At 38.4% G+C, this 23,117-nt stretch overlaps 1 protein-coding gene across 2 annotated transcripts in view; it reads left to right on the forward strand.

Moving 5' to 3' along the window:
- EIF3E (eukaryotic translation initiation factor 3, subunit E) overlaps nt 1–19,178 on the forward strand; it is a 22,067-nt gene extending 2,889 nt beyond the window's left edge. For both annotated transcript variants that reach the window (XM_010151112.1, XM_010151111.1), the window contains 11 exons: nt 821–938; nt 4,274–4,316; nt 4,782–4,886; nt 6,855–6,980; nt 7,462–7,586; nt 9,290–9,416; nt 11,243–11,344; nt 12,319–12,428; nt 17,389–17,491; nt 17,730–17,864; nt 19,005–19,178. In XM_010151112.1, coding sequence (XP_010149414.1) covers nt 821–938; nt 4,274–4,316; nt 4,782–4,886; nt 6,855–6,980; nt 7,462–7,586; nt 9,290–9,416; nt 11,243–11,344; nt 12,319–12,428; nt 17,389–17,491; nt 17,730–17,864; nt 19,005–19,043 — 1,133 coding nt within the window. In that variant the 3' untranslated portion in view covers nt 19,044–19,178. The remainder of the gene's footprint in view (nt 1–820; nt 939–4,273; nt 4,317–4,781; nt 4,887–6,854; nt 6,981–7,461; nt 7,587–9,289; nt 9,417–11,242; nt 11,345–12,318; nt 12,429–17,388; nt 17,492–17,729; nt 17,865–19,004) is intronic.
- Nucleotides 19,179–23,117: the final 3,939 nt, after the last annotated feature.

The following is a 23,117-nucleotide window of genomic DNA, read 5'->3' on the forward strand; positions in this document are numbered from 1 at the left end:
CTAATTAAACACAGACATCTAAATAAACAAACCGTAATTTTGCGTGTTGAGCTGGTTTAAATTCTTCCTGTCAGTTTTCAGTTAAGTATTCTAAAAATGTGCATTCAGAACCTGGTCAGTTAGAGGAAAATTAAATTTAATTGGTATCATAGCACTGTTTCCAAATAAACCTGGGAAAAAATAATAAGTGAACTTACTTAATTATAGAATGGCTTTGGTTGGAAGGGACCTTAAAGATCATCTAGTTCCACCCCCCCTGCCACGGGCAGGGACACCTTCCACTAGACCAGGTTGCTCAAAGCCTCATCCAGCCTGGCCTTGAACACTTCCAGGGACGGGGCATCCACAGCTTCTCTGGGCAACCTGTTCCAGTGCTTCACCACCCTCTCTGTGAAGAACTTCTTTCTGATATCCAATCTAAATCTCCCCACTTTCAATTTATACCCATTACCCCTTGTCCTGTCACTACAGGCACTTGGAAAAAGATACACCCAACCTTTCTCGTAACCTTAAAAGGTTATTTCTCCCTCAGTGGAAGCTTGAAGAATACTCAATGTAATACAGACTGCTCCAGATATACTTGCTGTGTAATAGCTTGATTAGAACACCACACAGGAGGAAAAGAAGCAAATGTTAGGAGCTTTTTATTAAGTTAATGCGTTGTTAAAAACCTCTGGTTTTGTGACTTGTCTGAGGGGACAAGCAAGGTAGCAGTTGGGAAGACATGTTCAATTGTGCTGTCAGCATGATGTATGTAATCACAGGTTGCTTTCTATAAAAACTTCAGGTATTACACTAAAATCTTTTTATTTGTATTTAGCTTTGCGTGAGAAGAGAACAACTGTTGTTGCACAGCTGAAGCAGCTTCAAGCTGAAACCGAGCCTATTGTCAAGATGTTCGAGGACCCAGAGACTACAAGGCAAATGCAGTCCACTAGGTAACTTCTCAGGATAGCTTGTTGGTGCCTCTCAGGTGTTAATGATAGGAATGCTCTCTGTGTAAGTGACTACAAAGAAAGACTAAGTGTGCTTGTGGTCAGGTAATTGAAGTTGCTGGACACTATATACTCTTTTCAGTGCTTTAACCTGCTTGGCATAAGGCATCTCTGTTTTCTTAATGTTTCTGAATCAGCTCAGGACAAGTGACAGTCATTCAGTGCAGTCAAAACCAACTTTGCCTGTGATCTGGGGAGGTCGGGGGCTGTTTTTTGCTTACTTTTTGAGGGTGGAGGGGTTTCAGGGGAAATATGGGCTGAAACAGTTCAGAGTCTGTTTTCTACAACTCCATCTGCCTTCTATCCCTTTTCTGCCTCGCACAGAGGATTATGGAATACTGTCTTTCTTAGTCTTGGATGCCTGGTGGATAATCATTCTTTCACCTTCGCAGCACATATTTCTTTCAGGAGTCCTGTGCTTCTCCCGTTACACTCTCCCCACCCCCTGAACTGGCCAACCTGTTGGTGTAAGATAGTGCTCATAATAATCTTTTAAAGAGGTGTCCCATTTCTTCTCACTTTGCTGACATGAGTAATTAGAAGCTGAATGAAACTTCTCTGCACATTATATCTAAGGACTGTCAGTGTTTTCTTGTGGTTAATTTGGCCCTGTAGGAAAGGGTTCAGCCATAGTCATTGAAGAAGTAACTGTGCAGCTTTGACAGAAGAGTGGGTAGGTATTTGTTTAGTGTAAATACTGCTTGTTGCCTTATCATAGGAAGCATTGTTACTACTGTTGTAAAGGTATCTAACCAACTCTGGAAAATCAATTAGATCCCTTCTTCAGCCTTACCTGCTCCAAGATTTCAAGTAGAACGTACTGCCTCAAATAGACTACCCGTGGCTCAATTTTAATTTGATGGTGACTCCTGTACTTGGGTCTATCATTGGCAAGCTTTCTGCATCTGCTGATACGAAAGACTGACATTGTTTATGGAATTTTCTTAGGAACAACACTGAATGCACAAACTTTTTTTTTCTAGTCTGCAGAAATCCTGATGAGGTATACCTTTGTTTGAGAGCAACCTCACTGAAGAAAATGGGCCTGTGAAGGGGAAGGAACTTCATTAGCATTTATTCCTTGTTTCAAGTGCAAATTATCATCCTTTTTTCCTTTGCCCAACTTGCTGAGAAACCTAATGAACCCTTTTGGCCTGTTTTCTCCACTCTGCATTTTTTCACTCCTTGTTGTAAGCTAATTTAGAAGTTGTTCAGTGCAGAAATGGCGAAATGCAGTGCGTTGGGTTTCAGTTTGCACATAAATTGTGATTTCTACTGACGTAATCTGTTAGCTTTCCACCACTACAGAACAAGCTGCTATTTTTTGATATCACCAGAATGTACTTAAGTGTCTGCTGTAAAAAGTACTGCTAGGATAAGTAAGCCAGCTTTATCTCCAATCCCAGTATGGATTTTTGTAAGATAACTATATTAAGGAGTTACGTTTGCTTATGACTTGCATAATCACCCAAAGCCAAGGAGCTACTTGACAGCTTTTGGAAGTACAGCTTTGAAAGTGAAAGGCCCAGTTGCCATTAGTTAACTGCCCTGAAGTTACTAGCTAGGACTCTTAGAAGAAAAGACTTCCTGAATACTATCACAACTCTGTTGAAACCTAATTAAACTTCTGATCCATATATAGGTATCTTGTTCAATTCTTGCTTTGCCTTTAGCCAGTTTTTATAATATTTTAAATTATAAAGAGTTACCTTGTTGCAATTCTAAGTACTAGCACTTTGTGTTCTGTTACTTGACCTTTGATCAACAGAAGTTGGTCAGTAGTGCTTTTTTTTTTTTAAGAAAAATTACAGAGGAATACTAACTATTCCTCATCCTTGAAGTATGTTCCACTGGAAGAAACCCCTGAGATTATATCATTGCTTCCATAGGTACTACTGGGGATTGTCATTCTTGGCTACCTTGGCAGTGTGCCATTTCCCTGTAAAATCTTCTGCTATAAGTTCTAATTAAACTCGCAGCTTTGCAGTCAGTTGATTTCAGATTAAATGGGGGAATTTTCCCCTACGTACCCTTCAACTGTATCTTTGTCCCAAAAGGAATTTAGAGCTTGGTGCTCTCCTCTTCAGTTAGGTCCTGGCTGTGTGTTTTATCAAGTGTTATAGTTCCATGAATTGTCTAAGTCATCTTTACCACGTGACTGAATGTGCAGTGTGAATGCACAGAAATGGAGGGTAGCTACAGGTTTAGAAGCATGCCTGGGGGGCAGGGTGCTGGAGAACAGAAAAAAATGTCATTAGTTCTTTCCGTGTTGTAAAGGCAATCCATACAATCAAAGTGCCAAATTGAAAATACTCTGTATTTATGACTTGAATTCAACTGTGATTCTTGTTGTCAGATGATTGCAGCAGAGTTTCAATGGAATTCTTACTGTACTGAAAAGCTCGTGTCCTAAAATATCACTGACCTCATCAAGACCCATTGCATGTAGTGGATAAAAAAATTAGTCATTAAGTTGACTATTATTTAAAAATAATAGATACCACAGGTATCTAAATCCCTGTGGTCATTAGTATGCAACTTAATGGTGATAGAGTTTTCATGCTTGCCTACAGGAGGTTTGAACTTTCCTTTGATCTAGATATTAATTGTCCTTTTATTATCCAAGCTGAATAAAAAAGGCTTCAGAAATGTGATCACATGTAAATTAGATATTTAGAACTTACCTGAGTATGAGGTTGTGATATTGTGTATCCTGCAGGCACTTGCAGTAGTAGAGGTATTCTTGCTAACCAGCCTGTTACAGTGCTAAGTCTTTGCCATTTTCAGGGTTTTTTGTGGGGTTTTCGTGGTGTGTGGGTTTTTTTTTTGTTTGTTTGTTTGGTGTGCTGGGTTTGGGTTCTTATTTTGGTTGGTTGGGTGGTTTTTTTGTCTCCTGTTAAATTCTAACTGCTTGGTTAGCGTAACATCTGTGGAATTAGAGCTCTTGCCACTCACATTCTAAGTCAGAATTTAACTTTGATACTGAAAGCTAAGGATGCCATCAAATTTAAAACTTCCCACTCTCTTAACTCTAGTTATTGTTGCAGGTGGATTCTTTATTTAAAATTATAATGATTTTGAGATTTTGAAACTCCTTTTTGACACTCTAGGAATAGTTGTGCAAAAGCAACTGCAGAAATAGAAAGCCAAGTGGGGGAGTATCACTTTAAATTTCTACTGTGCTTGGGTATTGTAAGTGCTAAAGGCTGTGTTGTGTGTTGCATGGTGACACTTTGTTTTGTAAAAACAGCAGGTTTTATCTTTTTCTTTTATTATAGGGACGGTCGGATGCTGTTTGACTATTTAGCTGAGAAGCATGGTGTAAGTGGTTTAATTCTTCTGTTTGTTAGAATTCACTCCTAAATACCTCCATCCAACCATTCCCATAGTCAGCAGCTCTAAGCAGTTATGGATTAGCATTTTGTCCTGTCTCATGTCAGTGTAGCTAGTAGGCAAAAGTCCTAATGCTAATGTTGTTTGAATGCTTTTGAACTTTTCATTTTTACACAAACAGAAGTAAAGCTGGAGCTTAATGTTAGCTGCATCCTTGTAACTATGATGTGCTTTACTTTGTAATATAGAATTTCACTTTTTTTCCACTATTAGTATAATCTTTAATTCAGTGGCATGAATTAGGAGTATAATAGTTTTCTGTGGTCTTTCCTGTGTACAATGTTGTTCAAGGAACCTAAAGACTTCAAAGGTTACTTTGCTATTAAGCTTCGCTTGCAACAGTATTTTTTTTCCTTGTGAAGAAAAGCTGCTTTTTTTTTTTGTCCTTTTCAGTTTAGGCAGGAGTACCTAGATACACTCTACAGGTATGCAAAATTCCAGTATGAATGTGGTAATTACTCAGGAGCTGCAGAATATCTCTACTTCTTTAGGGTTTTGGTAAGTTTTGGGTACTTGTTTGGGTTTTACTTTGTGGTTTGTTTGGGTTTTTTTCAATGAAATACTTAGACCAAAAAATTGGGTTTTATTAATTCTTAAAATATAATACTTTTGAGCTTTCATGAGACAATTACTATGCACCAAAGAAAAGTTGAAAATAAGTGTTAATAATCATCACTGTTGTCCAGCAACTCTCATTTTCATACTGACTTCAGAACTGTCCTTTAAATCTGTAGGTCTGTGTTAACATTTAATTAAGGAATACTTCTTTCCTCACTGTAAATGTATCCTGGAAAAATATTAAAAACAAACCAACCCAGCAAAACAAATACTTATTTTTTGTGCACAGATGCTATCAGTAGGGAAGGCGTGCAGGTGGATTGAATGTTACAGGCGGTACAGGTGAACTTTTTCATCTATTTTCTCTTGAATTTTGTGACGGATTTAAGAGTAGAAGTCATGTTCCTAGGAAATGTAAACAGCTTAAACGAGAATTCTAGAACCAGATCCATCCTCTCTGAAGCAACTCTTTTCAGGTTGTTGTAATTCATATCACTTGTTAATGGTGGGAGTGAATTTTGAGAATGAAGATTTAGTGTCTTGTAAGAACCTCAACACAGTAAATTTATTGTTGGTGGTAAGTGAATGTGTCATTTTACTACCAAATGGAAATTTTAGGTAACCGCTTGAAAAACTAGATATTGTAGGTAGAATAGCTTCATTATCTAAATGCAGTTATTGTGAATAGCTAACTATAATTGAATTATTTGGAACCGGAACAGTGCAGGTGAACCTCCTCATCTAAAAGTATCTGCTAAATTGGCACCTTGGCTGCCTGGAAGATAATGACTTATAAACTGTGTATCTCTCATGGATATGTGAAGTGATGGCTGAAAATATGTAGTGGTTCATATGTTCAGGTTTGTTTCTTACTGTTTAACTTCTAGTCCCATCTAAAAACGTCCTAAACTTTCTGAAATGCTGCTAGAGTTAATAATTCCTGTAATTGACTGCAATTAAAGAAGCAAAATTGGGAACTATATCTTTAATCAGAATAGGCTTTAAAGTAGGGATGAGTTCAACTCTGTCTAAACGTTGATAAAGCTGAGTTCTTCTGTATGACCTTCAGTGTTAGAGCTACATTCCATGTGTTAAGAGGAGAAATAAGTTACTTATGTATCTTTATGGGCACCTGTCCTTAATTCTTCATGCTCTAATTCTGGGCTTAGTATTATGTTCTTGTGTGTCAAATAACTAATTTTTAAAAGTGAAGTACTGGTTTTGTGCTGGTAATAGCTTGGTAAAGGACTCTTGTTACTAAATCTGGTGGGAGAAGACTTAAGTTCTGTGTGATGAAACATAACCTATGAAAGAACTGTTGTCATTGATCTGAGAACAGAATTTGACACTGTGAATGACCTAGTGTAATTCATTCCTGTATAAAACTAACACAGCTTGACCCTTAGGACTACCTTTCCAGGACACAGATTCACTACTGCAAAGTTACAGTTTTACTGGACACTTCTGTAAGAAGTATCCTTTTATCACAGCATTAGCAAAAAGAACTTTGAGTACTCACTTTTTTTAAGGTGGTTACCAACTGTCATGAGTTCTTTAGGAACTTGCTTTGTAATAACCTTGTTTCAGAAGTGTAGAAACATTTTGATAGGGTGGGGGAAAAAAAATTGGAACAAGTATGTCATCTAGTGCTCAGCCTTTTATTTTTAACTTAAACTGCAGCAACATAGAGCTCTGTCTTACTTGATGGGATTTTCTAGTTTCTGCTTTAGAAGTTTTACTGCTGTTTTTTTAAAATAATTTAGGTACAAAAGAATAAAGTACTTTGGAAAGATAGGACCATGGAAATCTGTTATCTTGTAAATTAAATACTGCCAGAAAATGTATTCTTACTTTATTTACTTTAAAAAAAATAGTTATTTGTTTTAACTTTGCTCTTGCTGAAAATAGGTTCCAGCAACAGACAGAAATGCTTTGAGTTCTCTGTGGGGAAAACTGGCATCTGAAATTCTGATGCAGAATTGGGATGCAGCCATGGAAGATCTCACAAGACTAAAGGAGACAATAGATAATAATGTAAGTAAAGCGTTGGTCATGTTAGTAAGGTGAGAGGTTAGAGGTGTTAGTATGGAATCACTTAGTCTTGTTGAGGTATAGTTTACCACTTTTCACTAGATACTTTCTTACCAATAGTGGGAGAGTCTTGGAAGGGTTCTCAGGAAGAAATAATTAAACAATTCAGAATTAAAAAGAGGAGTAGTATGTAGTTAGTATGGTGATCTTTGGAGAAATTCTATGGTCTTGCCATTATAGAATACAAGTTTTAGCAAACAGTTTGACTTATAATATTGGAAAACTTACCTTGGTTTTAATTTTCAGGAGATTTAATTGATGACAGCTCAAAAAGCTGGAGGTCAAACTTGGCCTGAAAGCAGTACCAGCTGAGAGCCAGTTGAAAATCACAATTTTTTTTTGACAATTACAGGCTTCTGTGCATTAGTATTCATACAAACTTCGTGTTTTATTTGACTTAAACCAGTATTATGTTTCCTTGTAGTCTGTCAGTTCTCCGCTGCAGTCTCTTCAGCAAAGAACATGGCTCATCCACTGGTCTTTGTTCGTGTTTTTTAATCATCCTAAAGGGAGAGACAATATTATTGACCTTTTCCTCTATCAACCACAGTAAGTTACATGTGCTATGTTGAGGTTTTTAAATCAAAATGAATGCAGCTGATTACTATGTAAGCTTGTTGAACAGTTTTTCAGCCTGTAACTGTTTCAGAAGTTCTAATGATATTAACACTTCAAATTTTTTTTCCAGTGAAGTAGGAAGAACTAGCTCTTACTTCTGGCGCTTTGTGGGGCAGGGGAGGGGGTGTACAAAATAACTGTTTTTGCTAGATTACCAACTTGTACCGTGTTTAATGGCTGTAGGGGAAGGTATTGTTCTACATTGATTTTACAAAACTGATTTAGAATTATAGGATCATTTAGATTGCAAGAACGCCTTTAAGATCAATTCCAGCCACTAACATAGCACTGCTAAGTTCCTGAGTAAACCATGTCCTTCTTCACCACATACGCGCATCTTTGTAAGTACCTCCAGGGATGGTGACTCAACGACCTCCCTGGGCAACCTGTTCCAATGCCTGAGAGACCTTTAGGTGAAGGCAGTTTTCCTAATATCCAGTCTAAACATCTCCTGATGTAACTTGAGGCCATTTCCTCTTGCCCCAACGATCGTTCCTTGAAGAGACTGATGCCCACCTCTCTGCAACCTCCTTTCAGGTAGAGAGCAATAAGGTCTCCTCTGAGCCTCTTCTCCAAGCTCAACAGCCCCAGTTCCCTCAGCCCCTCCCCTCATACGACATGTTCTCCAGACCCTTCACCAGCTCAGTTGCACTTCTCTGGACACGCTTCAGCACCTCAATGTGTTTCTTGTAGTGAGAGGCCCAAAAACTGAACACAGGATTCGAGGTGTGGCTTCACCAGTACCCAGAGCAGGGGGACAGTCACTGCGCTGGTCTTGCTGGCCAGACTGTTCCTGATGTAGGCCAGGATGCCCTTTTACCCTGCGAAGTGTGTGCCCGTCCAAGCTATGAGCAGCCAGTTTCTGCAGCACAATGCTGTGGAAAATGGTGTCAAAGGCTTTACTAAAGTCTGTGTAGACTATGTTCACAGCCTTGCCTTTGTCCACTAGAATGTTGAAGGTTCTTGAGGAAAAGCTGAGAAGAAAAAAAATGAAATTTGAAACACTATAGCCGTTTCTGAGAGGACTGATTTATTTGTAGACCTAGGAGCCTAGAACAGTTCAACACTAAAGTTTTGCTCTCCTTCTAACCAGGTACTAAAAGTAATGTATTTGAATAAGAGGAAAGCAATAGAATTTTATTGCAAGATGATTCCCAGTCGATTGGTAATTTGTAGTGGGCTTTTTTGCATCCTTTTGTTTCATAGTTTGTGTTTGTTTTTTAATTTGTATTTCTCACTTGTAAATACAAGCTAATTCATTGGAGGGTTGGATGGAAAAGTTGCAGGCTTGGATGGTGATGTGTAAAAAGGACTTCCAATGGTTCTCTGCAAACACCTCCTATGAAGTCAGTGTAACTGACAGCTTAGGCCAGTGTTGACCCAGACTTGGCATATGCACTCTTCTTTTGTAGTCCTAGCCCCCTTTTTTTCTCTTGTTGCTTCCCTCTCTCTTCTCCCTGTCCAAGAGAAGATGATCACAAGGTTAACAACAAAAAAATCCTTCTATATTTGAATAAATGGTCAGTCATAAGTCCGGTATTGTGTTGCATACAAGATGCATAAGCTGTTTATCACAAATACTGTTTTGATGAAAAATTTCATTGTCTGAGCTTTATCTGAATTTTTCTTTCTAGGTATCTCAATGCAATTCAGACCATGTGCCCCCATATCCTCAGATATCTGACTACTGCAGTCATAACAAATAAGGATGTTCGAAAACGTAGACAAGTGCTGAAAGATCTAGTCAAGGTTATTCAGCAGGTAAGGACTGAAATATCTGATCTTTTATTTTTTACTGAGACGTCATAACAGCTGTCTTCCCGGAGCCTTCTCTTCTCCAGGCTGAACAAGCCCAACTCTCCCAGCCTGTGCCCATAGCAGAGGTGCTCCAGCCCTCTGAGCATCTTCGTGGCCTCCTCTGGACTCGCTCTGACTGGTCTTTATCCTTATGTTGGGGGCCCCAGAGCTGGATGCAGCACTCCAGGTGGGGTCTCACAGGAGCAAAGTAGAGAGGAAAAATCCCTTCCCTCGACCTGCTGGCCACACTTCTCCTGATACAGCCCAGGATACGGTTGGCTTTCTGGGCTGCCAGCGCACACTGCCGGCTCATGTCCAGCTTTTCATCCACCAGTACCCCCAAGTCCTTCTCCTCGGAGCTGCTCTCTATCCACTCTCCACCCAGCCTGTGCTTGTGCACAAGGCCCACCTCTCAACCCTGTTAAGGTCCCTCTGGATGGCATCCCTTCTGCCCAGCATGCACCACTCATTTCGGTAGCATAAAGTAGCATAAGAAGGTATGAACTAATTGAATTGTTCAGTCATCTTTTATCTTAAGTTAAAACCTTTTTTTAACGTTGTACTTCAAATATTAGAAACTCATATTCATTAGGAGTAATATTTCACAATTGCTTTTGTTTTATCTTGTAGAATTGGTATGAAGAAAAAAAGGATCATTGGAGAGTTCCTTTTCAAAAGGAACATGTTGGGTTTTGTTTTGAAATACCTGATAAGAGCTTTTTTTCTTAGTTGTCGTCTTTATATGGTTCCTTATGTTAGATCACAAAGTGGTAGAGGTTTTATAGATTTGAAAGCAGTTCAGACAGGATAACTAGTGATTTGTCTACACAGGAGAAACAAAGTGTTGAATTAAGTGATTTGTCAATGCCATGTGGTAGGCTGATTGCTCCACTAGCAATTAGAAATCACTAATATTAGCAATACTTTTGCAAGTATTGAACTGATGGATAAGCAGTTTGTTCATCTGTAAATTTAAAAGGTGATTGATCCAGGACTGTTTTACATAGTGGGTGTTAATAACATTAACAAGTACAATTTTGATGCAAAAAAACCTTTACCTATAAAACTGAATTTTAAACCTAAATAATGAGACACTAAATACAGTTCTTAAGAAAAAATGTTTGATCCAGGAAGAAAGTCTTGGTAATTCCCTTCATCTGCTGAGCTTTTTGTATGCTAAAGCAGATACTGACGGTGAGTTAAGCTGTCTTAAAATGTGCTTTAGATACTATCAGTGGATGCTTAATTATGTCATAATTTACACAGATGTGTATAGATTGTGTTGTTCCTGCTTTGTAGTTGAGAAAGTTAATTCATTCCTGAGATGCTGAAATAAATTCTATTATTTTGTATGTAGAATGTAGCATTATTTGTGTTGTCTGTGTAAATCAAATGATCATTGAGTTTCAAGCATGAAGCATGTGGTGTTGGACTAGTCTTTGAAATCAAAATTTATAAAGAATATCTGTTCTCATGTATTTTTGAGAAATATGTAGGTTTAATGCAGAACCAGCTCTAGTTGCTGACAGCTTTTTAACCCAAAGATTGCAGCACTAAATACTCAATGTGAAGCTACACTTTCTGGTTATTTAACCAGATTGTTAAGTGGGGAAAAGGGCATGCATTTAAGAAGCATTCGTAAGATGAATTGGGAATTTTAACATAATATTTTACTTACGATGTACGGTCTTGTTTCCAGTATTAAATTTTCCTTGAAGAATACAAGGAATATTGAAGTGACTTTGTAGCCTTGATTTCTAATCCTGTTTGTAATTTTTTTTTTTTGACAGGAGTCCTACACATACAGGGACCCTATCACAGAGTTTGTGGAATGTTTGTACGTTAATTTTGATTTTGATGGTGCTCAGAAGAAGCTGAGAGAGTGTGAAACAGTAAGGTTTAACATTAATAAAACTTACTCCTTTAAGTAAAGATCTCTAAAATTCAGTGGCCAGCTAATTTGTTTGAAGTGGTGTTTGATTCCATTGCCAGTGTTTTCTGATTCACAGGTGTGTGGAGATTTTTTTTTTTCCCCCCACAATTCATTTTGTAACACTTAAACAGGACTTTTACTGGTAAGAATATAGCTCTAAAATTATACTTAAGCACTTCTAGGACAAGAAATGAGTAGGTAATAATGCATTTGGCTGAGCTTCAGCTTTTCCATTAGCGTTTGAGAAGTCCTTAAGAAAAGCCTGGATTTGCCTTTTGTTCTAAAAGATACTTCATCCCGGAATTGTGATGAAAAGCAATGTGAAATAACATTGGGATAGTTAAATACATGTTTTTGGAAAACTCTTAGTTAATCTACTGCAAACAGGTATTTTTAACTCTTAGGTCGGCTAGTATAGAAGTTAGTATTTCTAACAGCTGAATGTTGTACTAATTCTTACACGGTTTGGCTTTCCTTTAATTAGTATTAGTGACCTGACTGGCTAAATTAGAAGGCAAATGATACTCACTGCATAGGACTGGTAGTCCTGTAATCTGAACTTCATAGGCACACTTGCACTGCTAAGTAAACTGGTTTGTGTGCTAAGGAGAATGCTGGTCAAGCTGCAGAGTGAGAGAAGAATCCTGCAGTATGAAGGGGAGGTTAAATTTAATGTGTTGGAGGGATCTTCAGTAGAACTAGGGCAGCAGCAGACCATGTCCTCTTCTTGAATCTCAGTGATTATGGTAGCATGTGACTTCAGCAAACTGCGGAACAGTGAAAACTTCTGTTAAATCTGTAGCTTTTTCTCCCCATCTTAGGACATACCAAGAATTGTTTTGATGGACTGGTCACTGATTTTGCTTATTGTCTACCAGTAAGTTACTACTTTGGTATTTGTTCTGAGTGTTCCCTTCCACCTCACGCTTGCAGGTGCTTGTGAATGATTTCTTCCTAGTGGCGTGCCTTGAGGACTTCATTGAGAACGCCCGTCTCTTCATATTTGAGACTTTCTGTCGCATCCACCAATGTATCAGCATTGGGTAAGGCAACTTTCAATATGGCAGTTCAGAAAAGTCAGTCATGGAGGAGTTTGACAGTATAAACTTAGTAGTGCAATATTCAGTCATCAGATGTCAAGAAAATCATTAAAACTTATTTGGATAGTTGTACTAGTTTTGTGGCCCAGTGTAAATATATTTAAAATATCACAATGATATTTTAAAGTTGAATTCTTGTGGTTAACTTTGAAACCACCTCTCCCTACCACCCACAAACAAACAGTGCTTTCAAACTAAAACTTTCTCATGGTGTCAGGTTAGATCTCTGCTGGATTTAATGGGAACTTTGATATGCAGTCTTACCTATAAGTTCAGGTATATTAATTTGGAGCTCAATTCCACATATTGATATAGAGTAGTAATATTAAGTAAATAAAAATTGCAAATATAGCAGTTGCTTAAACTTATTTATATTTGATAGATACAGACGCCCATGTCTGTTTTATAGGTGTGTTATTTGAAAATTATTAGAACTGTATTGCTTTTTTCATTAAGTAGAAACAATAGATGTTATTCCCTGTGGCACAAAATGGGTGATCTGGCTGTAAGAGAATGATGTTCTTACTAGCAAGGATGTCTGTCACTTACTCAAATTAATTTTGTAAAAGCGGACTTTTTAAATGGATCAGCTCCGGTGCCTCTATTGTAGAAACCAAGCAGGAAGATGTTGTTATGCATGCTTGAGATCCTTTTCCACTTGGCCTTTGCCCCCATTCCCCATATTTCCACATCCCTTAAATTAAAAAGAAAAAAAATGAAGCGAAGACTCTGAATGCTGTAAAAAATCTCAATGGTAGAGAACCATGCAGAGATCCTTGAGACAGCAGAAACTAAAGCTGTTAAATCGATCAAGTTCAATGGAGTCTTGTTACCAGCTTGCATCCAGAGCAAATGTGTGCATCTGGTCCTCTGAGGAAGTGATTTAACGCTGCTTGATTTCAAAAGAAAAGGACTTGAGAGAAAATTGTCTTAGGGTTTTTGCAAGCTTATTGAAAGGATTACCTTTTTCATGGATGGGTATAGTGGGAGAAAGGACAAGGACTCCTACTACTTTTAAACTCTCTTCCCTGGGTGACACATTTGTCTTCAGTACATTTGGAAAATTTTAATCCTTTATATCAGCTTAAAATAGCCAATGAGTTCAGTGTAAAGGGCAGACAGTGAAATTGAACGTTTCAATCAGATCTGGTGTATAGCTTTAAGCATTGTTATAATAAACTCAACTAGATGCTATGAACAAAACTTCCATGCCTACATTCAGTTTCATAAGGAGGCTAATACTTTATCTAAAATCACTTCAGCAGCGTACTGCTTGTTTAGGAGTAGAGGAGTTCTGAGTAAGTGTTTGGAAGAAAAAATGTAAATAAAATTGTCTTAGGCTGAGCTTTTTTGGGAAATATAAAACCCCACAGTGTCTTGTTATTTCCTGTAAGCTTTTGGTGCTGTGCATACTGCACATATTCAAGCACAAGTCTGCAATGAAACTAGATGTTTTTTAAATGATGGACATAAGCTTTAAATTCCTGTGCAAGATGTAGTAATCATTAGATTTGGGCTTAAGTAGGGTGCATAAGTATTTCTTAGTGTATTTCAGGCGTGTTTTTTTGAGAAACTAGCCAGTCAAAATGCTTTAATTAAAACATTTGACTGAGGCATAGTTCTTGCATTTGTTTGTCCGCAAGTGATTTCCACTGCTATTCCTGGAGCTGAAAACTAGTTGCTTGTACCACAGTGCTTGATTAAGTACTGTTTAACTATTCAGAATGAATTTGAAAACAATTAGTGGGAAATCTGCTATTCCTTATGTTAAATGAAAAATAGATGGCTCATTTAATGTGTTTTTTAACTACTTACATCTGTTAGGCAGCTGATGCTTTTCCAAAGGGCATAGTTGCTTTATCAGTTGTAACTTACGAATTTATACATCCCGAATTTTCCTGCAATTAGCTTACTGTTTGAAATATATTTAATAGGGAGTAATAGATAAAACGAATTCATACTGTTTTACTTAGTTTGATATGCCTCTATGTAACTGAAGAGCTGAATATGCTTGTCACTTTTCTATGCAGTTTTATTTTGTGCACAATACAGCATAGGCTTGTTCATATATGAAGATGTGTGGAATGTAGTAAACTTGCCTTTTAAGCAAAGGAAAACTTAAATATTTGTTCTAGCGTGACCCAGATAAGAATTCCCTTATACAATAGAGGGACAGAAATAATCTAAAGAACTATTTTTTTTGAAATTACTTTTTTAAATTACCTGTAACTTGAAATGATAGACAGTATTTAATTTCTAATACATTATTTTGTTATAATTATTAACTCTTTATTGAATTATAGTTAGAATCACTATAAAACAGTGGTAGTCTAAAATACACCTTTGCTTGCTTCCATTCCTTGGAATTAATGGTGCTATTATGTACCTGTAAATCCGACTGTGTCACTATTTCTTGAACTGGTAAACAGTTATGGGGGCTGAGTGGTAGTACACATCTCTTGGGAGTATTGGATACCTGTTCTAATAGTGCGACAGAAGGATAGTGTTGGTTGTATGTAACTGTGATCAGGGTAGGTCTTTGGTGCATTTGTACTGCCAGAATGGAGAACGCTTCTCTGGGGTGTGTGTTGTATGTCAGGCGCTTTTGGGTGGTGCTGGCTGCTTCAGTGTAGCCTGCGAGAAGCCTCTAAAACGGAATCCACTTGCCGTAAGTGCTGACATAAGGTCACGTTTTTGCATCAGAAGTGTGATAAAAGCTTTCAGGTTTTTAATACAGATACCTTTAGTGAAATGAAAGTAGCTGTTACTTGATAATTTTGGTTATTTTATATTAAAATTTTAAATCTATTTAAATCTCAAAGCTAGAATTTGAAATAAAACAGGGTTTTACAACCCTTTTTACCCTGTCACTTTTCATGCAGTGATTTGTAAGTTTGCCATATGCATGCGCAGGAAAAAATACCTGTACAGAGGTGTTATTTCTGTTATGTAGCTGTTTATATGCTATATGTTCATATAATTTGTTTTGTCTTTGAAGAAGCTGGGCTAGTAAAATATAAACATAAAAGAAAAAGGTAGAATTACCTGCTAGGTGATATAAAGAACTTCATAATTTCTGGTTTGGAATGACTCTAGGAGTCTGTGTTTTCTTTCCCACCAAGTATGATGGGATTTGAGATTAAGGAAGAAGCAAAATATATGTGCTCTGTAGGTTGGAAGGGAGCTCTGGAAGTGATTTATTTTAATCTTGTGAACCCAGTTACAACTGAGCAGGACCCACTGCAATGTTCCTTTATGCTCCTTAGGGCCTTGTCTAGTTTGGTACATGATTATCTCCAAGGTTGGAAGTTCCACACTTAATCCCGAAGTCAGGCTGCTTAATCCCCACTCTAGTGGCAGTAACCATTCTTCTGGTCATCTGGAGGAGAAGTTAATTTATATGGATATTATTGATGCTTCCAAAAGAGAAAAATATGAGAATTCTCCTCACGCATCCCACATGTTCTTTCAGTTTGAAATTTCTTCAGTTTGAAGTCAGGTGCTTAATATCACTGATTCCAAGGTAGTAAAGCAATTTATGGCTTCTTCCTATTGAAATGTGTCTTAATCTGCATAGATGACTGATAATACCACAAAAATTTACATTCCTGATGTCTTCTATTCTCAACTTGTGCCTTAACTCTCTACAATTTCTAACTCAACCATAGACGAACAGTTCTAGTGGAACAGTAGCATTTGTGGTTGGATTTTATTTCCCCCTGCTTTGCCAAACTCCATGTACTTTGCTACCCATTTGCTGAGTCACTGAAGTGAGTTCTGTGTAAGTCCAGTTAAGTTACTTTTGGTTTATTTTTATAATCTTCATCTCCAAGTCATGTTCATCTGTGACAAAAAATGGACTTTACTTTCATAGCTGAGAAGGGTGAGAAATCAAGAACATAGAGGAGAGAAGACTATATAGATAGTCCAGCTAGGTAGACAAGCTAATAATTGATAGATTTGAAAGTATTTGCTTGACACCAACAATTATCAAGAGGAAAAAATCACTTCTTCAAGTGGAGAAAAATACGTTTAACCAAGTTCCTGTAAAATGGTGAGAAATTGACCTCTTGAGCAACTTGACGTAGCCAGCTGAGGTTTTTTGGTCATATTTGTAGCCCTTACCTCATGTTTGTTACCTTTTAGTCTGAAAGCTGATGGAAGAATGAGTGTTCCAAATGTTCTGTGTGAGCCAACTGCCAGCAGGAGGTGGCTGGAAAGTTGGCTGGAACGCCATCAATAGGAATTATTCCTGGACAAAAGTGCTTGTTTTATTAAGAATGTTCCTTTCTCTGCCCTCCCTCATCATTCCTCCCTGGAATTGCAAGAAGTTTGAGCATAGTGTTACCTGTCACATATTCTGTACCAAGCTGTCTCATGGCTCTTGTTCCTGAAAATACAGAGCGAAGTTTACTGCTTAAGCACTTTCCTGGACTAAACCTTTCTTGACTGCTGGCTGGATTTAAACAAAAATAAAAGCAATTCTCTTGTTCTAACGATAGTTGCTGGTTTATGTTGTGGTGAGATGACTTCGCTGATAATTTTTCAAAGAATGTCCATGTAGGCAAATTAATAGGAATATTTAAGAATTGTGCAGGTCAGGATTTAAGGGCAAGATGATGTGGTTCAGAACAAGTAAGTATATACTTCAGGACATGAATTCCTTATTTGCAGTGCCCTGGTGTAAAGCAGTGGGGGTGCGAGATGTGTAGGAGTGCATGTGTGTAAACTTTGAAGTCACTTCAGATCAAAGTATGCTTCCCACATATGTAGTATTTATTGAATACAGGTCTTGGGCTGTCCTGAATTTTGCATTGGTATGACTTGTAATCTATAGTCCCTAGTTGTTTACCAGTATTGGAGGGATTCTGTTTCACCCTTTGATAAGTCTGTTATCTTTTAGTATGTTGGCAGATAAACTGAATATGACTCCTGAAGAAGCAGAAAGATGGATTGTCAACCTAATTCGAAATGCACGATTAGATGCCAAATTGGATTCAAAGCTGGTAAGGCTGTACAGACAGATCGAAGTGAATTTGGTTTGGTTTTTTTTTTTTACTTTATTCAGAAACAGCAAGTTTTAACTTCTGCTGTTTTGTCTTTCTTTGCCCATAAAGTATAGTCTTGATTTATTCTGTTTTGAACTTGTGTGCAAGATGATCTGTGAAAGCTCTGAAAGCATTATAATTAAAGGATTACACTTTCTGAGTGACTGTTGCATTTGCTGTTTTTGCTGTGTTTTAGGGCCATGTAGTCATGGGCAACAATGCAGTCTCACCTTATCAGCAAGTGATTGAAAAGACCAAAAGCCTGTCTTTCCGTAGTCAAATGTTGGCTATGAACATTGAGAAGAAATTGAATCAGAGTGGTAGATCTGAGGTTGGTATAAGTTAGATTTTTCTGAATTAAAAACTGCTGTCTTTTTTGTGAGATTTGTTGAAGTATAATTCTTAACCTGTTAGTTAATTCATCAGAGGTACCAACTTCTAGGTCTGACACTAGGAATTAAATTGAGAAAGGTATGTTTTCTTATGGTGATCATGAGACAGTGATTCTTCTTTTCTTCTCACCTCTCCTGTCATCACTAGTTGTTTGGGGTTTTTCTTGCGTAACTAAGTGTTTCTGTCATGATTTGATTCTCTAATTTTTTAAATAGTCTCCTTCACCACCTGAAAAAGGCTAATTTTAAAGAGTGATATTTATGAAACTAGTTATGTTACTTTTTTTCAAGTGGGTTGTACTCTAAAAGTATCTGCATGTGTAGTGTTGAGAGAGGAAAGAACGATGCTTAATAAGGCTCAAACGTGCAGGAGGAGTTGTGCAAAACCCTAACTGTTAAACCCATTTCATGTAGTACTAGAGAATAAAATTTGGTCAGCCAAAGGTTTATACAGAACCAGTGAAAATAAAGTTGGCAAGATCATCTGGTTCTTCTTCTGTCCACCTTACAATAGGGGAAGCTTTGTGAGGGAGGACAAAAGTGGAAGGTGGGTGAGGCTGAGGTCCACCAAGGACCCAGCCATACATACTTGAATAAAAACCCAAACCACACATTAGAAGAACTTACTAAATGTTAAAAGTTTTATTGAACTTTGTCCCTGCTTGGCTGAAACATTGATGGAAGTTGGACCAGAAGTGGTGGATTAGTTTATTCAGTTAAGGGGAAGTCACGTGAAACTTACGTGGTATTACTTTCTGTGGTGGTGGGGGTGAACCCAAATGAAAAAAAACCCTCCCAAATTCTTTTTATATTTATTTTGGAATCTTGTAGAACTTTGAACTTTTTGAAACTGCTAGCTTGGGGGACTGGGGCCATACAGCTTGATACATCAGAAATACATGCTGTAATTACCCTGTACGTTTAAAGCAAGTGTTATCCTTCACTAATTAACAGTATTCCCATGTCATAGCCAAATACCAGTATCCTAAATTTCTTTTTTTTTCTGTTTGTTAGTGAAATTTATGAGAAATGATTATATAGTAACTTTTTTGCTGATCTGTACTTTTTTTATTTTTTAGGCACCTAACTGGGCTACTCAGGACTCTGGCTTCTACTGAAATACTTGTGCAAGGGGGGTGGAAATCAGGTTTTGTTTGACTAAAAAAGCACATACTTATGTAACCTTTTTCAGAAAAGGTAATTATATGCTCCATCTAACATTATTTGAATAAAATTGGGTACTTTTAACAGTCTGTGCATATCTCTGCCTTGAATAGTTAGATACTTTGTTGTACAGGGCCTTTTTAGGATAATGGTGTTCTGGAGCATTTTGGATCACAGCGTGTAAAACTTAAAATGTCAGTTCTGTTAGATGTGTTTGTGCCAGAGCATGCTATAGCTCTCACAGCTGCCTGAGTTTGGAAAAAGGGAACTACAGTTTATCTACTGCAAATGTTGCTTTTTTTTTTCCCAAAAATTAAAAGCGGATGGTACAAACAAATGGATCCCCACTGAATATTGCCCAAACCAAAATCTTACTCTCTGCTTTGGTGCTCTTGTTTGTCACAGGAGCTTGGGTAGAGCAAAGGCACGTGTAACCTTACACCTCTTCTGGAACCTAACATAACCTACATGTGAAATAATTTGGGTTAGACCTCTGTGCTCATGCTTCAGGATTTTACCTGTTCTGAATCATTTTTAGTCTAGTCCAGTCTTGGAAACTTCCTGGAGTAGAGTTTTTGTTTCAGGAGGGGAAATAACCTTTCAAAAGGTTTGGCTCTTGAACTGAGTATGGTTTAAAGTTTTTATTTTGAAATCTGAAGTTCTTAAGATTGAGGACACAGCCATGAAGCAACAGAACCCTGTATTGTTGAACTATTGTAGTTCAAAGGGGTTCTTAAGTTTTGGGTTGCTTTTTTCTTTTTCCCCCACCCAGTGTTTCACACTTTGCTGGCTGTTTCCTTAGCGCCTTTGCACTGCAGAATATATCGTAGCACCTGTAAGCCAGAAAGTCCAGGATCGTTCTTGGTGTTCTGTGGAGTGACTGGTGGGCAAGGTGAACATGAGTATTGGAGAGACGCCATCTCTGTGTACAGTTCTGCGTTTAAGGTTGAGGAGGAAAAATTAATGATTCGCCTTATTCCAACAGTGTACCTTTTCCCTCTTTGCTCCTAAAATTCTGGAACTCCTCTACATGTGGAAAGTTGTTTTAAGTCACCAACCCTCCTGCTTACTGTCTGCAATTAAATATTGGCTGGGAAACGGTCGCAGGAACTCATTTGTCCATGAAGGTGGCAGGTGTCTTTCTCTAGAAATGGCTTTTCAAGGCTTTTATCTTGACTCTCCCATGTCTAATCCTGTACTACAGCTACACCAAACTGATGGAGAGCAGTCCATGTGCTGGAGGGCAGGGTTGCAGTTTGCGGAACTGCAGCAGGTTGGAGGAACTGGCTGGTGGAAACATCTTTAAGTTGAAAGCCAAGTGTGAAGCCCTGCTTATGGGATGGAATGTAGCAGTACAGGCAGGGGTTGGGGGCTAAATAGAAAGCAGCTTTCCAGAAAAGGACTCGGACACATGGGGGGCAGCAAGGTGAACACAGGTCAGCAGGTGTCGTCATGGGAAGAGACATGCCCCTAGCAGGACCACAGGGTTTTTGGCAAACAGTGGAACCAGCATGTTTAGGGAAATGATTATTCCCCTTCTGAGAACACAGCTGGAGTACTGTGACCAATTTTGGACTTCCTAATACAAGATGCAGGTCTGATGGAGGGATACCAAAATGGTGAGGAGGTGACAGTATGCAACATAAGGCTTAGCTCTCTGTTTCTCCTTTTAAGAACTGAAGACTAAGACCAGATTTTATTGCTGTCTTCAGTCCCTTCACTGGGAGGACTTGCAGCAAGGCTGGTCCCGAAGGTGCATCTGGACAGGACTAGTGGCAGTGGGCACAGATTGGAACATGGAGACGTTCCAGTTAGATTTTAGTAAGGGGAGATAAAATATTTTTAACTTTTTACCATGAAGATGATGCAGCAGTGGAACGAGTCACTGAGAGAGGTTATAGGATCTCCACCCTTGGAGGTGCTCGACTTGATGAGTACCTGACCATGCTGATAGACTTAGACTGCTCTGAGCAGGAGTTGGACACGCTGACTTTCAGAGGTCCTTTCCACTCTAAATTATTTTATGATTTAATGTGTTGTATTTATTAGTATGCATACTAATTAGTTATTTTAAAACTTATTACAGCAGAATGAAGTGGTTTCCAGCAGATTATTTAATCTCACTTCTCATGCTACAATCTCATCTTGTAAAACAGTTGTGAAAACAGGGAGGGGAGGAAAAAGGGGCAAAAAATCATGCTGATGTTTGTAACTTAAGGTAGAGGGTGTACAGGCCGCTTCCGAGGAGAAGTGTTCTACCATCACATAAAGGATTGTAGAAAACTAAAATCAGAACTGGGATACACGTGGCATGGGGATGTAATTAATGATTGTTTCTTTAAACCTTTTTTCTTCCTCCTAGAGAGCATTAGGCTTTGTTTCCTGGCACATCCAGTAGGCACTCCTGATTCTGCAAGCAGCTGCTCTCAGGCTTTCTCCTGTGTATGCTCCCAGGCCAGTTGTTCCTGCTGTCAGGCAGCGTTCCTTCTGTCCAAACCCCTTGTGCTGCACAGCTGTCTGTGCCGTCAAAGAACTGATCTAGCTGTAACAGACACTGTTTATTGTGCTTGATTATGTCTTTTGTCTTGGGAATGTCAAAGCTGTGTGGCCTGGCAGATGGAATTTAAGGAGTGATGGAAATAAGCAGTTAACGGTAGATTGCTGCTGGCTATGTACACCAATGCAAAAAGCTGGTCTAGAGCACAAGATTTCACTTTGTGTGAGATTGGTTCCCGTGGGGATGAAGAGTCTCAGTCGGAGCTGAAGTTAGGAAGTTGCCTTGGGAGAGCAGAGTTTCCTAAGGCTGAGCATGTTCTCTGTGCCAAGTTTCTTACTATTCCTCAAGTTTTGTCTCAAGAGATTGACTTAATTACAAACTGTAGGTTCATTCTATATCATTACAGCCCTCAAACGCTTCAGAACAATCCAAATTGCGTAATAGCCATGTTCTCTCTTTGATAACACAATCACAGAATTACAGTTGTGTAATAATTAAAGAATTTTAAAGTGAGATAAAATTGGAATGTTTTTTGTAAACAGCAGGGAAATGGCCCACATACAGCTTTCGTTTTGACAGGCAGAATTAGAGTTTTCAGATCAGCTCATCTTTAGAGAACAGTACCGATATCATTGCTTTCCATTCTGTTTTCTTCAGAGTTTTCATCAGGTGCATCTGTAGAAAAAGTCTGTGCAGATCGTACCACCGCATAAATCCTTGGTGATTTCCAGCAGATACTGCGTGAAACATCAGTTACATGAACAATTTTGAGGCTTGAGAATTTAAGTTTATTCAACCTGCTGTAGATATAAAACTTTAGTGGGTTGATTTTTTTTTTAATTTTTTTAATATATGTGTTTTTGAAGAGGGGCGATGGGGAGGATTGTCTTGGTTTTTCACTAGCATGTAAATTCTGGTGCAGTGCCCACTAAAGCTGCTGATTTCAGTACACAGGTAGCTTTCAGAACAGGAGCTCAGATGAGGAGTCAGCACTTCCCACAAGAGACAGGCTATTCAGTTCATGGTAATAAAAATGATGTAGAATTCAGGGAAAACTGTATTCACCACTGATGTCCCAGGTACCTGTAAATATATTGTAAGTAATGTTTCCAGTTTTCTGAAATTGATTTCAGATTTTGAGACAAATGATATATTTGTATTACTGCTGTCAGTCATCTGACATTGTCTCAGCCGGGGAGAAGCTGTGAAAGTTTGTGGGGTTCTCATTAAAACAAAAACCAGAACATAAAGGTGGTTACATGGTGGGAGAGGAGTACGTGTGTTCTGGTGCCCGTCTGCTGTTACGTAGCTGGGGTAACCTGGCTAAAAATCATTCTCAAACGGCACGGATCCCACCTGGTTTGATGGGTGAAGGGAGAACATCTCATTCAAAACGTTGCTGTCCTGTCGGCTGTGAAGGGCTTTAGTTCCAGGTGACCCGTTGGTGAAGCAAATCCACTGTCTGCTTTCAGTGGCCCGGTAAGGATTTAGTTCCTGACTTCTTTTTCTGTAAGTGCCAGCGCTGCTGTTC

The sequence above is a fragment of the Eurypyga helias genome, unplaced genomic scaffold (genome assembly GCF_000690775.1).
Source record: "Eurypyga helias isolate BGI_N326 unplaced genomic scaffold, ASM69077v1 scaffold26144, whole genome shotgun sequence".
Lineage (NCBI taxonomy): Eukaryota > Metazoa > Chordata > Aves > Eurypygiformes > Eurypygidae > Eurypyga > Eurypyga helias.